At 36.7% G+C, this 18,105-nt stretch overlaps 1 protein-coding gene and 1 non-coding gene across 15 annotated transcripts in view; one reads left to right on the forward strand and one right to left on the reverse strand.

The window, feature by feature from the left end:
- Positions 1 to 18,105, reverse strand: part of CARF (calcium responsive transcription factor) — a 66,549-nt gene that overhangs the window by 30,013 nt on the left and 18,431 nt on the right. For 13 of the 14 annotated variants that reach the window (XR_006265111.1, XM_043444676.1, XM_043444671.1 and 10 more), the window contains 3 exons: positions 17,440 to 17,524; positions 12,562 to 12,751; positions 4,981 to 5,101 (listed from right to left, as the gene is read on the reverse strand). Coding sequence is in view for 13 of the 14 variants with exons in the window: in XM_043444676.1 (XP_043300611.1) it covers positions 4,981 to 5,101; positions 12,562 to 12,751; positions 17,440 to 17,524 (396 nt within the window). In the remaining variant the exon portion in view is untranslated. Of the gene's footprint in view, positions 1 to 4,980; positions 5,119 to 12,561; positions 12,752 to 17,439; positions 17,525 to 18,105 lie in introns of those variants that run through there. The other variant, XM_043444675.1, reaches the window with a different exon arrangement.
- Positions 319 to 390, forward strand: TRNAY-GUA. The gene has a single exon. It is a non-coding gene; the product is annotated as a tRNA-Tyr (tRNA).

Below are 18,105 nucleotides of genomic sequence, written 5' to 3' on the forward strand. Positions count from 1 at the left end.
GTCCAGTTTTAACTGTTGCTTCTTGACTTGCAGACAGATTTCTCAGGAGGCAGGTCAGGTGGTCTGGTATTCCCATCTCTTCCAAGAATTTTCCACAGTTTATTGTGATCCACACAGTCAAAGGCTTTGGCACAGTCAATAAAGCAGAAGTAGATGTTTTTCTGGAAGTCTCTCACTTTTTCAATGATCCAACGGATGTTGGCAATTTGATCTCTGGTTCCTCTGCCTTTTCTAAATCCAGCGTGAACATGTGGAAGCTCACAGTTCATGTACCATTGAAGTCTGGCTTGGAGAATTTTGAGCATTACTTTGCTAGCTTCCCTGATGGCTCAGATGGTAGAGCGTCTGCCTGTAGTGTGGGAGACCCAGGTTCAATCCCTGGGTTGGGAAGATCCCCTGGAGAAAGAAATGGCAACCCACTCCAGTACTCTTGCTTGAAAAATTCCATGGACTGAGGAGCCTGGTAGGCTATAGTCCATGGGGTCGCAAAGAGTCAGATACAACTGAACGACTTCACTTTCACTTTGCTAGTGTGTGAGATGGGTGCAATTGTGCGGTAGTCTGAGTATTCTTTGGCATTGCCTTTCTTTGGGACTGGAATGAAAACTGAACTTTTCCAGTCCTGCTGAGTTTTCCAAATTTGCTGGCATGTTGAGTGCAGCATTTTCACAGCATCATCTTTTAGGATTTGAAATGGCTCAAAAGGAATTCCATCACCTCCACTAGCTTTGTGAAGCTTCCTAAGGTCCACTTGACTTCACATTCCAGGATGTCTGGCTCTAGGTGAGTGATCACACCACGGTGATTATCTGGGTCATGAAGATGTTTTTATACAGTTCTTCTGTGTATTCTTGCCACCTGTTTTTAATATCTTCTGCTTCTATTAGGTCCATACCATTTCTGTCCTTTATTGTGCCCATCTTTGCATGAAATGTTCCCTTGGTATCTCTAATCTTCTTGAAGAGATCTCTAGTCTTTCCCATTATATTGTTTTCCTCTATTTCTTTGCATTGATCACAGAGGAAGGCTTTCTTATCTCTCCCTGCTATTCTGTGGAACTCTGCATTCAAATAGGTGTATCTTTCCTTTTGTCCTTTGCCTTTCGCTTCTCTTCTTTTCTTAGCAATTTGCAAGGCCTTGTCAGACAACCATTTTGCCTTTTTGCATTTCTTTTAACACTGCCTCCTGTACAATGTCACGAACCTCCATCCATAGTTCTTCAGGGACTCTGTCTATCAGATCTAATCCTTGGAGTCTATTTGTCACTTTCACTGTATAATCTGAAGGGCTGTGATTTAGGTCATACCTGAAAGGTCTAGTGTTTTCCCTATTTTCTTCAATTTAAGTCTGAATTTGGCAATAAGGAGTTCATGATCCACAGTCAGCTCCCAGTCTTATTTTTGCTGACTGTATAGAGCTTCTCCATCTTTGGCTGCAAAGAATATAATCAATCTGATTTCGGTGTTGACCATCTGGTGATAATCACGTGTAGAGTCTTCTCTTGTGTTGCTGGGACAGGGTGTTTGCTATGATCAGTATGTTCCTTTGCAAAACTCTATTAGCCTTTGCCCTGCTTCATTCTGTACTCCAAGGCCAAATCTGCCTGTTACTCCAGGTGTTTCTTCACTTCCTACTTTTGCATTCCAGGCCCCTAAACTGAAAAGGACATCATTTTTGGGTGTTAGTTCTAGAAGGTCTTGTAAGTCTTCATAGAACCATTCAACTTGACCTTCTGCAGCATTATTGGTCGGGGCATAAACTTGGATTACTGTGATACTGAATGGCTTGCCATAGAAACGAACAGAGATCATCCTGTTGTTTTTGAGACTGAATCCAAGAACTGTATTTTGGACTCTTTGGCTGACTATTTGGCTGACTCTTTGGCTGGCTACTCTATTTCTTCTAAGGGATTCTTGCCCACCATAGTAGAAATATTGGTCATCTGAGTTAAATTCACCCATTCCAGTCCATTTTAGTTTGCTGATTCCTAAAGTATCGATGTTCACTCTTGCCATCTGCTGTTTGACCACTTCCAATTTGCCTTGATTCATGATCAGCTTTCATTCCAATCCCAAAAAAGGCAATGCTAAAGAACACTCAAACTACCACGTAATTGCACTCATCTCATGCTCAAAATTCTATAAGCCAGGCTTCAATAGTACATGAACCATGAAATTCCAGATGTTCAAGCTGGATTTAGAAAAGGCAGAGGAACCAGAGATCAAATTGCCAACATCCGTTGGATCACTGAAAAAGTGAGAGTTCCAGAAACACATCTACTTCTGCTTTATGGACTACGCCAAAACCTTTGACTGTGTGGATCACAATAAACTGTGGAAAATTCTTGAAGAGATGGGAATACCAGACCACCTGACCTGCCTCCTGAGAAATCTATCTGCAGGTCAAGAAGCGACAGACAGAATTGGACATGGAACAACAGACTGGTTCTAAATCAGGAAAGGAGTACGTCAAGGCTGTATATTGTCACCCTGCTTACTTAAATTATACGCAGAGTACTTGATGAGAAATGCCGGTCTACATGAAGCACAAGCTGGAATCAAAACTGCCGGGAGAAATATCAATAACCTCAGATATGCAGATGACACCACCATTATGGCAAAAAGCGAAGAGGAACTAAAGAGCCTCTTGATGAAAGTGAAAGAGGAGAGTGAAAGAGTTGGCTTAAAGCTCAACATTCAGAAAACTAAGATCATGGCACCTGGTCCTAGCACTTCACAGCAGATAGACAGGGAAACAGTGGAAACAGTGAGAGACTTTTTTTTTGGACTCCAAAATCACTGCAGATGATGACTGCAGCCATGAAATTAAAAGACATTTATTTGATCCTTGGAAGGAAAGTTATGACCAACCTAGACAGCATATTAAAAAGCAGAGACATTACTTTGCCAACAAACGTCCATCTAGTCAAAGCTATGGTTTTTCCAGTAGTCATGTATGGATGTGACAGTTGGACTACAAAGAAAGCTGAGCGCCAAAGAATTGATGCTTTTGAACGGTGGTGTTAGACAATACTGTTCAGAGTCCCCTGGACTGCAAGGAGATCCAACCAGTCCATCCTAAAGGAAGTCAGTTCTGAATATTAGATTGGAAGGACTGATGCTAAAGCTGAAACTCCAATATTTTGGCCACCTGATGCAAAGAACTGACTCATTTGAAAAACCCTGATGCTGGGAAAGATTGAAGGTGGGAGGAGAAGGGGACAACAGAGAATGAGATGGTTGGATGGCATCACCGACTCAATGGACATGAGTTTGAGCAAACTCCGGGAGTTAGTGATGACAGGAAGGCCTGGAGTGCTGCAGTCCATGGGATGGCAAAGAATCAGACACGACTGAGTGACTGAACTGAACTGATGAACCCAACATTCCAGGTTCCCACACAATACTGCTCTTTACAGCATCAGACTTCACTTCCATCACCAGTCACATCCACAACTGGGTGTTGTTTCTGCTTGGCTCTGTCTCTTCCTTCTCTTTGGTACACAGAAGATACTCAAAAAGTACTTTTAGAATGATTGAGAATAAAATTATTTCTTCACATGTAGTGACTTTCTCCCAAGTTCAGTCTAAAGCTCTAAACTGCTTATACTTCAAAGCGATTGTTTAATGGTCATGTTTAACAGTCAGGTTTTAACATTGTCTAAAGTTAACATTATCAGGTTAAAGCTTAACTAGCTTTAAAAACTATTTGAGGATGCTGAGATTGTGATATGAAATGTATTGCTAAAATAAGCATTTCAAAGCTCAACTAAATTTAACACTTACGTGTTATTTTTAAATTTTTTCTTATGTTTTTTTAAAACACTATAAATGTGTGAAAAAGAATATTATTACTGAAAGACATTATAAAAATCTTTCATTGGTGTACATTTTTTATTCTCAGTTAATGCAATGACTACTCAGTAGTCCTATTCTACCTAAAACTGACTATGTTAGTCTTAAATATTGCTGCGGTGAATATAATTGGTAAAATCACTACCTAGCAACTCTCCAACTCTCCAATAACTGCCAACATTTAAAAAGAACACAATACTTGCCCTAACAATATAATTTCAAGGAATTTATTCCATTGATATATGTATAGAAATAGTTCCAATGTTATTAGCTGCAGCTTCATAAATAATAATTAAGAATATTAATTAACTGCCTACAGTTCACTGTCGGAGGGCTAATTAAGTAAACGATAATTCATCTACAAGTGGAATATTATATGGCTATTAAAAAGGAACCATGAAACTAATATAATGTTATATGGCAATTATATTTCAATTTTTAAAATCAATTGATCAATCAATAAAAAGAAGGAATCAGCTCATTTATACACGGACATGGAGCCAGCCTTGAGACATATTGGGAATGAATAAAAAAACCACAGTGTAAAACACCAAGGTCCTACGATATAGTGAGGGAACTATAATTAATAGCCTGTGATAAACTATAGTGGAAAAGAAAATGAAAATGAGTAATGAATCATTCTGCTGTACAACAGAAACTAACACATTATAAATCAACTATACCTAAATTTAAAACAATTTTTTCAGTGTATATAGTAGTATATGTCTCTACAAACACACTAGTATGAAACATAATAGCTTTGAGCAAATAACCACATTAGGCATTCAGAATGGAAATATATCCATGTGAATTCATAGAAGAAAAGAAGGTATGCTACTGTGCAAACTTAAGGAAAGAAAATATTAGTAATCTTTACTGAGATCTTCAATATTTATGAGGGTAAAGTAGGATACATACATATAGGCATACATACAGAATATCTTTGAAAAGTTACTCAAGAAACTGGTAAGAGTTGTTGCCTTAAAGTGGGACATGCAGGGTAAGAGGAATCAGATTTCACTGCATAGTTTCCGGCACAGCTTAAGGGTAATAAAAACATGCACGTGTGCATAGTAACTATTCAAACATAAGTACTTAATAAAAAATAAAAGAAAATGAAGCTTACCGGGCTGGACAAGTGGCTTTGTAGAGCTGACAAGACCTATTTTCCAGCTCACCAATTTTTTTTAACTGGAAACCTTTTCTCCTTGGCCCATACTGACACTCCATTACCACAGCTCTGCTCCCTGTGGGCCAAAACCAACTGTTGATATTAATTCAAGCATCCATCTGCTCTGGGTGCTACATTAAACACAACTTGGCAGTGGCAGTGACAAAATCTATACTTCCAATTACAATCTTAAGGAAAGAAAATATCAGTCTCCTGAGATATACAAACACATAAATATAAAAGTTTATTATAATATTTACCACTGGTATCTAATTATGTAAGGAAATCAGCAAACACCACATCTACTGAATGTCAACTGATATTTACATACACATAGTTTTAATAATAAAATTTACTACTTTGTAAGTAGAAGTTAGCAAATGCTACATATGTTAACAAATATGAAAGTCTTTTATATTTTTATTTCCTTTTATAATTGATTTCCTTATTTCTATTTGAGCTATTAGAATCATGTGATTACCAACCTCTAAGATGGCCCTCAATGATCCTTGGTACTCTTGGTACTCATGTCCTTGGTAATTCCATCCCCTTGGGCATGACTGAGACTTACTAACTTACTTCTAATGACTAGGGCAGAAGTCATCAGTCAGTTCAGTTGATCAGTCGTGCCCAACTCTTTGTAACACCATGGACTGCAGCATGCCAGGCTTCCCTGTCCTTCATCAACCCCAGAGCTTGCTCAAACTCAAGTCCATCAAGTCGGTGATGCCATCCAACCATCTTATCCCCTGTCATCCCCTTCTCCTCCCACCTTCAATCTTTCCAAGCATCAGGGTCTTTTCCAATGAATTAGTTCTTTACATCAGGTGGCCAAAGTACTGGAGTTTCAGCTTCAGCATCGGTTCTTCCAATCAATACTCAGGACTGATTTCCTTTAGGAAGCACTGGTTTTATCTAATTGCACTCCAAAGGACTCTCCAGAGTTCTCTCCAACACCACAGTTCAAAAGCATCAATTCTTCAGTGCTCAGTACAGTGCAGTTCAGTTTAGTCACTCAGTCACGTCTGACTCTTTGCGACCCCATGACTGCAGCACGCCAGGCCTCCTGGTTCATCACCAACTCCTGGAGTTTACTCAAACTCATGTCCATTGAGTCGGTGATGCCATCCAACCATCTCATCCTGTCATCCCCTTCTCCTCTTGCCTTCAATCTTTCCCAGCATCAGGGTCTTTTCAAATGAGTCAGTTCCTTGCATCAGGTAGCCAAAGTATTGGAGTTTCAGCTTCAGCATCAGTCCTTCCAATGAATATGCAGGACTGACTTCCTTTAGGATGGACTGGTTCGACCTCCTTGCTGTCCAAAGGGCTCTCAGGTTTTCTCCAACACCACAGTTCAAAAGCATGAATTCTTCAGTGCTGAGCTTTCTTTACAGTCCAACTCTTACATCCACACATGACTACTGGAAAAACCATAGCTTTGATTATAGACCTTTGTTGGCCAAGTAATGTCTCTGCTTTTTAATATGCTGTCTACGTTGGTCACAACTTTTCTTCCAAGGATCATGCATCTTTTAATTTCATGGCTGCAGTCACCATCTGCAGTGCTTTTGGAGTCCAAAAAAATAAAGTATCTCAGTGTTTCCATTGTTTCCCCATCTATTTGCCATGAAGTGATGGGACCAGATGCCATGATCTTAGTTTTCTGAATGTCGAGTTTTAAACCAACTTTTTCACTCTGCTCTTTCACTTTCATCAAGAGGCTCTTTAGCTCTTCTTCCCTTTCTGCCATAAAGGTGGTGTCATTTGCATATCTGAGGTTATTGATATTTCTCCCAGCAGTTTTGATTCCAGCTTGTGCTTCATCCACTCCAGCATTTCTCATTATGTACTCTGCATTAAAGTTTAATAAGCAGGGTGACAATATACAGCCTTGACATACTCCTTTCCTGATTTGGAACCAGTCTGTTGTTCCATGTCCAGTTCTGTCTATCGCTTCTTGACTTGCAGACAGATTTCTCAGGAGGCAGGTCAGATGGTCTGGTATTACCATCTCTTCAAGAATTTTCCAGTTTATTGTGATCCGTACAGTCAAAGGCTTTGGCATAGTCAATAAAGCAGAAGTAGATGTTTTTCTGGAAGTCTCTCACTTTTTCAATGATCCAACGGATGTTGGCAATTTGATCTCTGGTTCCTCTGTCTTTTCTAAATCCAACTTGAACATCTGGAAGTTCACAGTTCACATACCATTGAAGTCTGGCTTAGAGAATTTTGAGCATTACTTTGCTAGCGTGTGAGATGGGTGCAATTGTGCGGTAGTTTGAGTATTCTTTGGCATTGCCTTTCTTTGGGTTTGGAATGCAAACTGACCTTTTCCAGTCCTCCTGAGTTTTCCAAATTTGCTGGCATGTTTAGTGCAGCACTTTCACAGCATCATCTTTTAGGATTTGAAACACCTCAACTGAAATTCCATCACCTCCACTAGCTTTGTTCAAAGTGATGCTTCCTAATGCTCACTGGACTTCTCATTCTAGGATGTCTGGCTGTAGGTGGGTGATCATACCATCGTGATTATCTGGTCGTGAAGATCTGTTTTGTACAGTTCTGTGTATTCTTGCCACTTCTTCTTAATATCTTCTGCTTCTGTTAGGTCCATACCATTTCTGTCCTTTATTGTGCCCATCTTTGCATGAAATGTTCCCTTGGTATCTCTAATCTTCTTGAAGAGATCGCTAGTCTTTCCCATTCTATTGTTTTCCTCTATTTCTTTGCATTGATCACAGAGGAAGGCTTTCTTCTCTCTCCCTGCTATTCTGTGGAACTCACATTCAAATGGCTGTATCTTTCCTTTTGTCCTTTGCCTTTTACTTCTCTTCTTTTCTCCATTATCTATCTGTAAGGCCTTGTCAGACAACCATTTTGCCTTTTTGCATTTCTTTTGCTTGGGGATGGTCTTGATCACTGCCTCCTGTACAATGTCACGAACCTCCATCAATAGTTCTTCAGGGACTCTGTCTATCAGATCTCATCCCTAGAATCTACTTGTCACTCCCACTGTACATTTGTAACGGGTTTGATTTAGGTCATACCTGAATGGTCTAGTGGTTTTCCCTACTTTCCTCAATTTAAGTCTGAATTTGGCAATAAGGAGTTCATAATCTGGGCCACAGTTGGCTCCTGGTGTTGTTTTTGCTGACTGTATGGAGCTTTCCATCTTTGGCTGCAAAGAATATAATCAACCTTATTTTGGTATTTGACCATCTGGTAATGTCCATTTGTAGATTCCCTGGTGGCTCAGATGCAAAAGTGACAGGATTTATTTTTGATACTAGGTTATAAGAAGACTATGACTTCCATCTTAAGATACTGCCTTGGTCGACTGCTCTCTCTGGGTGAAATCAGATGTCATATGGTGAGGCCCACCCAACAAGACAGAAGCCTGCCAAAAGCCACAGGAGTCAGCTTGGAAGCAGATCCACCCCTAGGCAAGCCCTAAGATGACTGTGCTCCAGCCAACACCTTAATTGCATTCTTGTTGGAGAACTTGCAGCAGAACCTCCTTGCTAAGCTGCCCTTACATTTCCGACCCACAGAAACTGTGAGACAGTAAATGTTTGTTGTTTTCCCCCACCACATTTGGGGTGATTTGTTACACTGCAATATATAATACAGATAAGTAGATGTGAAAACTATACAATTTAAGATGCGAAGTTGAATATCCTACTCTATGCAGGGTACAGCAAACCTTGCAAATATAAAGTCAAACATGAATAAAAATGTTGATAAAATGATACTAACTTCTTATAAATAATGGTAAAAGGAAAGTCAGTTTGAGAAACTATTTTATAATACATAAAACAATTAATATGCAGAATATAAAGAACTATAAATAATTTTTAAAAAATAAAAACTAACTACCAAACAGAAAAATTGGCAAAGACCATGAACAGGCAATTCATAAAGAAAAAAAAAGAATATTAAATAAACAAATAAAAAGCTTAAATTCACTAGTAAGCAGGGAAATGCAAATTAAAACAACAGTAAAATACTCTCTCACACTCCTCAAATTGACAAAAATAAAAATCTGACAATACTCTAAAACAACTGAATCTACTGATCAGTCTTAAAGTTAAAAATGCTATATAAGTAGTGATAACAAGTATATAGGACACCTATGAAGTATTCTTCCAAAATATTTTAATGAAGATTAAATCTTCATTTAATCAAACTCCTAGATCTAAGAGTTTGTGATGGACAGGGAGGCCTGGCGTGCTGTGATTCATGGGATCGCAAAGAGTCAGACACAACTGAGCGACTGAACTGAACTGAACAGTTTATAGGAAATACAGGAGATAAAAAACATGTTAAAAAAAAACACCATAGATGGAAGCAGCACAATCTTGAATATGGCAAACTCTACAGAAGAAACTACCCAGTGGAAAAGAAAGAAATTTTTAGATGAGAAGAAACTTAACCAAATTTAATCTGTGAACTTGGTTTGCGTGTGAATTTGAACAGACCTCTGAAAAAAGAATTATGAGCTAAGTGGAAACATGCGAACATTGGACAATTGATGACATTAAGAAATTGCTGTTAATTCTTTTAAAGTGCAATGACAGAATTGTTGTCTCATTTATACATATTAAGAGCCCTTATATTTCAGAAATATACTTTAGTATATATTATATACCTTATTAATTATTGATGAAATAATATCTGAAATTTCCTGTGAAATCACCTCGAGAATGAAGAAGCAGATAGGGATATAAGCGACACAAGACTGACCGCATGCTGATACCTGTCGAAGCTGGATGATGGATACATGGAGTCATGAGGTTTCATATATCATCACCTCTACTTTGATGTCCATATGAAAATCCCCATAATGTAAAGATGTTTTTAAATCTGACAATGCTAAATCATAGAACAAATGTGGGAAAGGGAAATTTTCATACATTGCTGAAAGAACTAAAAATTAATACAGGTTGTCAATCCTTCATGTATGATTTTGAAATCTAAAAAGCACAGAAAGCAAAATTGTTTGGAATACAATTGGCTGTAAAACCTGGTCTGAACTTCACAGAGGTATTTAAAGTCTTTATTTATTCCTTTTACTATAACTATAAAGTCTTACTGGGTTTGAGCATGTAATATTGCCTATAGAATACTTGCTGGGAGCATTCTGTAATATTATCATATTACAGCCCCCAAAATTCAGAATTCTGAAATACATCTGGAAAAAAAAGTTTAGAGAAGGGATCTGGACCTGAACTATTTCTTAGAGAGCAACTTGAGATAATCTTGTAAAGACAAAGTGAGCATATTTCACAACTCAGCAATTCTACTTCAATGCACACAAAACTAAAAAACTCGTTTGGATTTCTGACCCACAGAAACTGTTTCAAACTAATAGTCTAGAAAACTACTTGCACTTTTTGAACAGAAAATATATATTTTGGAGGTTAGACTATAGAATTCTTTGTAATATTGAAAAGTTGGAAACAACATAAATGATCATTAGTAGAAAAGTAACTGCAGTTTGGTCACATGCTGGAAAGACTAAATTTAAGCAACAGTTTATTATACATAATAGTCCATACTATATAATGTTAAATTATATAATAACGAAATGGAATTAACCAGAATCTGTAAGTATCAATATAGATAGATTTCCAAAATGAGTGAGTGAAAAGTTTACTTAATAATGTCTATATTTTACTACTTACATATACTTTAAAATATTCAAAATAATAAAAAATATTATAAATACAAACATGTATGATGAAGTACAAAAATATACACCATATTCATAGAATAGCTGCCTGAGGAGAGTTAAGAAGGGATTAGAAAGAGGGAGGGAATATATGTACACCTATGGCTGATTCATGTTGATGTTTTATAGAATACAACAAAATTCTATAAAGCAATTATCCTTCAATTAAAAAATAAATTAAAAAATTAATTAATTAAAACAAACAAAAAAAAGGGATTAGAACCAGGCAGGAGAATAAAACCTGTGCAGAAGGGGTTACGTTTATCTCATCTTTCTCTAAGGAGTTCTCTTTACCCTCAGAGGTCCAGGATGAGTCTATAACTCTTCCTGTAGAATTGCTCACTCCACATAGTTCTGAAACAAATCACTTATTCTTAGGTTCTTTGTGGTCTGACTAGTCCTAGGATGACACTTTGGGACTCGCTTGGAACTCTACTGCTTTAGTAAGCACTAGCACAGTGTTTGAGATTGCTGTAACACACCGGATATTAGAATATCAGAATTCTATATCATAATTCCAAACTGCATACCAATCCCACACAGTATCCCCAGAGTTATAAGCCATATAAAACAAACAGTGATTTTTATCCCCACAAGACAAATCAAGACAGAAGGAAAGAATATCTGGATTGGATGAGGGGAAAAAAAATCCAACTAGCTACACATATTTAAAATAATAAAACTGCTCTATGGCTTAATTTTTATTAAATAGGTCTACCTTGAATTTAATTATTTTTTACTTCTCATTTTTCAGTATAAAGTATTATTTATTTACCCTAACATACTAAAATATAATTTTACAACATAAAATAATTGGTTGTATTTACTCTAAGTTTTCTTTTCAGTTTTTTTTTTTCTTTTCAGTTTAATACACATTTTCACCAACTAACAGTTAGTTGTCATCTACCAAAATGAAAACGTATCACCTTAGGAAAATCACATTTTCTTTTTTTTTTTTAATAAAAAGGTTTATTGGAGAAAAATAGAACCACCACGTACACAGGGAAAAGAGCACAAAAATTCAACTGATACAGAACTGAAAGTCACAACTACCCAAAGTTGTTTGCGATTACTTTTCAATTTCTTAAATGGCTTCCCTCAATTTTTTAAATAGCCTTGCCAATTTTCAGGTGAAATAGAATCAAGTTTTCAAAAAATTAACAGCCTCAGCGAAGGGACCAGCTTTTAAGATAACAAAGGTGACACCAAGAGTCTCCTAATAGGACCAATTCTACCGAAAAATTCCTGAAGCACATAACTACTGAGTCTGGTAGAACAGTAGCTCAGAGACCATCAGGGATTAGTTAGAACACTGACTCAGACGGTCCAGTATGCAGAGAGGGCAAACAAAAAAGCTGCATTTCCCTGTCAGATGAGTTCACGTAAGAAAACCAAGGAGGTGCTAAGAAAATATAGGCAATGGCTGCTCAAAATAATTAAGAAGGCATTCTAAATACCACATATTATTAGACAACAGTGTGTAAAGTGATGCAATTAGAAAACAGGCAACTTAAAAAAATATGGTCACAGGTCTTTGAGAACTCAAGAAATCAATCAATAGCAAACACAAGAGCTGAAAGTCTTCTCAGCTGAGGGTTGAAAGTGAAAGTGACAGTGAAGTCGCTCAGTCATATCCGACTCTTTGCGACCCCGTGGACTGTACCCCACCAGACTCCTCCGTCCATGGGATTCTCCAGGCAAGAATACTGGAGTGGGTTGCCATTTCCTTCTCCAAGGAAAATCACATTTTCACAATGGATCATGACTGCTGCTGAACTTTTAAAAATAAATCTTTACAAAAGTACCTGCATTGACAAATGGGATTCCATCATATGGGACATACTGGGATTTCCACATCAAGCGCGTAGCTGGCTTGGCTGGGCTTGGAGACTGGCGTGTCCCCCAAACACTCTGTGTTTGCTGCTTGTGAAATGTTAGGATGCTTTCCAATTCAGTCTCACTTACACAGTAGCCACGGTATGAATCTCCAATTTTCTGCATGTAGAAATTCAGTAACAAAATTATCAACAAATATGCTTCAGTGTACAAGAAATTTAATAAGGTGATTGCCTAAGATGAAAGACTCATAATTTCTCAAAAGAGGACGTCATTTCTGCCCTCAGATCAATGTTGTCTATTACAACCAGTAGGTCTGAGCTGAATTCAAACATCATCATCAAATAGATATTTTGTAGTAGTTTGTTAGAGTATAATGCCAAACTCACTGCCAAAGTATCTTTATTAAAATCTTGTTTGAGAGAATTAATACCAGCAAAGATAGCTTGAAGAACATATTGTGTATTCATTCTTCCAAATAAAATTCTACCCCCAGATCCAACCAGATCAACATAAAATTAGCCACAAAGTACTGGTTCCCTGTGGGGCTACTTCTACTGAAACAGATTTTTTTTTTTTATGTATTTGTTTGTTCATTTATTTATTGGCTGCAAGGCATGTAGGATCTTAGTTTCCTGACCAGGAATCCAACCCATGCTCTCTGCAGTGGAAGCATGGAGTCTTAACCACTGGACCACCAGGGAAGTTCCTGAAATAAGATTTTGATATGATGAATGAATCTATTTTAAAATCTATGAAAATTGTGATGGCTATCTCTTATAAAAAATGATGTCAAACAATTTGCTTATTATATCAATATTCTTTTAATGAAGATCTTTCTCTGAGAGAAATTCTGGCGTAGTACCAAAAATAGTTAAGGTTTTCTTTTATCTTATGGAAATTAACATAATTACTTTTACCTAACAAATACAGATGGAGAAGGAAATGGCAACCCACTCCAGTATTCTTGCCTGGAGAATCCCAGGGACGGGGAGCCTGGTGGGCTGCCATCTGTGGGGTCGCACAGAGTCGGACACGACTGAAGTGACTTAGCAGCAAGCAGCTGCAACACATACAGAAGTTAGGAACTAACTAGGTTTCCCCTTTTGAGATGTAGATACTTAGATTATAGACGTGTGTGCATGTAAACACACACATATAATTCATTAAGATAAACATCCTTACTTTCACTTCATACTTCCAGTCTTGTTTTTCTTTATTCTTCAGCTCCCATTTTAACTTCTACCTTGCTAATTTATTTTTAGGTATTTTTGTAAGCTGTCTTAAATTCTCCCTGAAACAAGGCAACGTAAAAATATATCATGTAAATAAACTGATAGTATCTATACTGTATCTCTCAACTAGGAAAAAAGCTTTCTCTATACCAATAGACTTCTCTATACCAATTGGACTTCCCTGGTGGCTCAGATGGTAAAGCGTCTGCCTATAACACGGGAGACGAGGGTTCAATCCCTGGGTCGGAAAGATCTCCTGGAGAAGGAAATGGCGACCCACTCCAGTATTCTTGCCTGGAAAATCCCATTGATGGAGGAGCCTGGTAGTTTATGGGGCTGCAAAGTCGGACATGACTGAGCAACTTCACTTTCTTTCTATCTTTATACCAATAGAGAATTTTTTTTAAACTGTGATCTCTTAAACCGAAATGCATTTAGACTTAGAATTGACTCCATGTAATGGCAACCCACTCCAGTACTCTTGCCTGGAAAATCCCACAGATGAAGGTGCCTGGCGAGCTACAGTCCATGGGGTCGCAAAGAGTTGGACAGGACTAAGGGACTTCACTTTCACTTTCATGTTTCTCCCTTATAGGGAATAAGAGCAGAAATGTGGAACAGGGATCTTGTTGATCCTAATTAGACTAAATATTTCACCTGGCAAGAATACAGTTAACAAAAGTAAGGTATGAACATACTGTTGTAGGAATACTCTTGAGTCGTAATAAAAACAGACAATCTAATGCCAAACAATACATTATCTATAATTTCCCTTAAAAATAATGCAAATGCCTGTGCTTATGAATTTTCTTCTAGCCTAGATAGTTCTTCATCAAAATATCCCCTACAAATAAAAAAGTAGGGACATAAAGTCTAGCTATTAACATTTTTTTACAAATAAAATAAGAGTATAGAATGTTGTCAGTGAAAGGAAAAAATTCAGAACTACAATGTAGTCAAACCCATATCAGGAAATAAAAGTTTAATTCAGTATTGAAATTTTTCCAACTAATAAATTTTGGTCAAATCTAAAAAATGCCTATAAGAAAAACATCATTAAAAAGAAACTTAAAAAGTAAAAAGGACTAGGGAACAATATTTTGAAGCAAAATGCATAAAATATTTCTTCAGTCATTAACCAAAAATGTTTTTCACTACCTATATAGCTTGGAGAAAAAAAAAGAATCCTTCGCTGAGCTAATTCAGGCTGTTGAACAGTTTCAACTCATTTCTTCCAAGATATATGATGCTAGATAAGCTACACAATGTACCATGGTATAAAATCAAGTAATTTGGCCACTTAATTGCCAACTCTTTAATGTCCATAGCATTTAATAAAGTTTATGAAAATGATTTTAAAAAACCTTCATCAGGACTTCTTTGGTGGCACAGTGGATGAGAATCCGCCTGCCAATGCAGGGGACATGGGTTCGATTCCTAGTCTGAGAAGATTCCACATGCCAAGGAACAATTAAGCCTGTGCACCCCAACCACTGAGCCCTCGCTCTAGATCCCAAGAGCCGCAACCGCTGGAGCCCTGGGCGCCGAGAGCCTGTGCTCCCCGAGTGGAGCCACTGCAAGGAGAAGCCCCCACGCAGCAATGAGGAGCAGCCCCCACGCAGCAATGAGGAGCAGCCCCCACGCAGCAATGACAAGCAGCCCACACGTGCTGCAACCAGGAAAAACCTGCACAAAAGCCAATGAAGACCCGGCAAAGCCAAACATATACAAACTTCATGGTTGACAAATTGTTTCTTTTTAAAACAATAACAACAACAAAATCCTTCATCAAACAACAAGAATAGTAACTTTAGGAAGAAACCACTGAAAAACCATGACTAACAAAGAGGTGAGGGGAAAAAAATCTTACTATCTATACATACATACAAGTATGTAACTTAGAAAAGCAAAAACAGTGATAATGTCCTAACAAACATAATACATCATTGACTTCATGATAAGAAATTTCCTCAAAATGTTAAAACCGAAGTAATGCTTTTCCTTCTTGTATTTTAAGAATGTTTAAAACAATGAAGCATCTCAATAATTAAATACTAATTATCATGTATGATTTTTATGTAGAAAACCATGATCCCTTCCCTCAGAAAGCATATAATCTAAATGTTATGTAATAATGAATAACCCAAGCTAGCAAATAATTAAGAATGGTTATGGTAATAATTTTCAAAGAATTTTAAGAGAGAAATTGGCAAAAAATAATTATTAGAATATTTCAGAAAAGATATATAGGACTTGCACTGGGATTTGAAGAACAGTAGTTAGAAAGGTAAGTAGAAGAAAAAAAATAAATTAGGAAATGGATATAAAAACAATTGAAGAAAAAAAAACAATTGAAGGGGAGCATAAAGGAAGATTCTAAAGTGCTAGTATAAAGTAAGAAGACTGGGCTAATACAAATGAAAGATAAATTGCAGAGAAGGAAGAAATAAAATAGGACAAGATTAAGTGATATCAGATTAGGAATGATCTTGAAAGCTAGTAACAAGTGGCTAAATGATGTGGAAAAAATAACATTGAGCTTACTAGGCAGTGAGAAAAGACAATGAAAGTAATATGCAAAGATAAGTAGTTTTAGGGACTTCTCTAGGGTACAGTGGTTAAGATTTTGCCTTCTAATGCAGAGGGTGTGGATTCAATTTCCTGGTCAGGGAACTAAGATCCCACATGACTCATGGCCAAAAAGCCAAAACATACAAAACAGAAGCCATATTGTAACAAATTCATGAAGGCTTTAAAAAATGGCCCACATTAAAAAAAAAACAAAAAAAAAAAACTGGTAGTTTTAGAAAACCACACAGTAAGGGCTAGAAATGGAAGAGTCAAAGAGATTAATGGGAAGGCTGTTATTATAACTGAGTTCAAGATTATAAAAGGCTGTGGAAGAGGCTCTTTTTAAACCACTTTAAAGGAAAAACTAAAAATATCAGGTGATTATCTAAATATGGGAAAAAATAAATTAATCAAAAATTTTATATCTAAGAAAATAGTATTTGTCATTATACAGACAAGAAATTTAGGAAGTAGAGCTAGTTGTGGTATGTTAGATAATTTCTGTTTAAGATATGGTGAATTTGAGGTAAAGTCCAAGTAAAGCTTCAAGTAAGTAGCTGGAGATCTGCCACAAAAGCAAAGCAAGAATTAAAGAATTGGTGATAGAGAATTGGGATCATTTTTATAAAAGTGAGAATTGAAAGTCAACAAAGTTGGGAAGCTCTTCGGGGGAAAAGAAGTAGAGAAACAAGATAAGGTCAAACAGTGAACCTTGAAGAATTTCCACTGAGAATATGAAAACAAATCAGTGAAAGCAAAGACAGAGAAGGAATGATTAAAAGATTAAACATAAAGAAACATGAAGTTTCATGGAAGACAAAGAAAAGATTGTAAGAGAAGAAATGAAAGTGAAGAATGAAGGGATTTATATGATTTCTGCTTTAACAGATCTTATAATCCCTAAGGAATAAAGTAATAGATGAGGAGCACAAACATAAAATATTACAGACACAGCCTCTGTTAGTTATATTCAAAAGTAGACAATGAATTATAGTTATAATCAACTAAGTCAATCTACATAAGGATTACTTTTTAACTCACCTCACAGCTCCTAAGACGGCAGGCCCATATAGGTGTGTTAGAAGAAAGTGGGTGGAGTGGAGCCAAAAGAGGTTCTTCGAGTATCCTGGGATAGGTGAGAATATATATTAATATATATTACCAGGTACACACACACACAGAGCATTCAGTTGCTTTTTCTTCTTGCCAGTCAAAGACAATACTGAAGTGATCAAGGAGAAACTGTAATGATGACAGATGATTCTGATGGCTGTAACTATGCTTTTTCCCAATCATTACTATTTTATCAATTGCTAAAGTAAAGTCTAAGTTTGTTTTTCCAAATACCTGTAGTTTCAACAAATTCAGCTGCTTTATATGTCTTTCTCAGAGCTTATTTTGTATTCTTATACATTTTTCATTTAACAGAAAATGAGTTAATAAACCATCTTCAGGTGACTTATTAATAGTAACATAATATGATGTCTAAGATTAAATGTCACTTAACTTGTGTTAACTTTAAAATATTTTCATAGAACAATTAAAATATAAATACAAAACCCATGTCTGTATTTCCCTAAATTATTATAAAGAGTGTTATTTTATGGCAAAAATAAAAGCTGAAAGATATGAACAAAAAACATTTTAAACACTTTACCACCGAGGTGATAAAATGTGATGCATAAAATGTGATGAACCATTAAAAAT

This window comes from Cervus canadensis, chromosome 24 (assembly GCF_019320065.1).
Source record: "Cervus canadensis isolate Bull #8, Minnesota chromosome 24, ASM1932006v1, whole genome shotgun sequence".
NCBI lineage: Eukaryota > Metazoa > Chordata > Mammalia > Artiodactyla > Cervidae > Cervus > Cervus canadensis.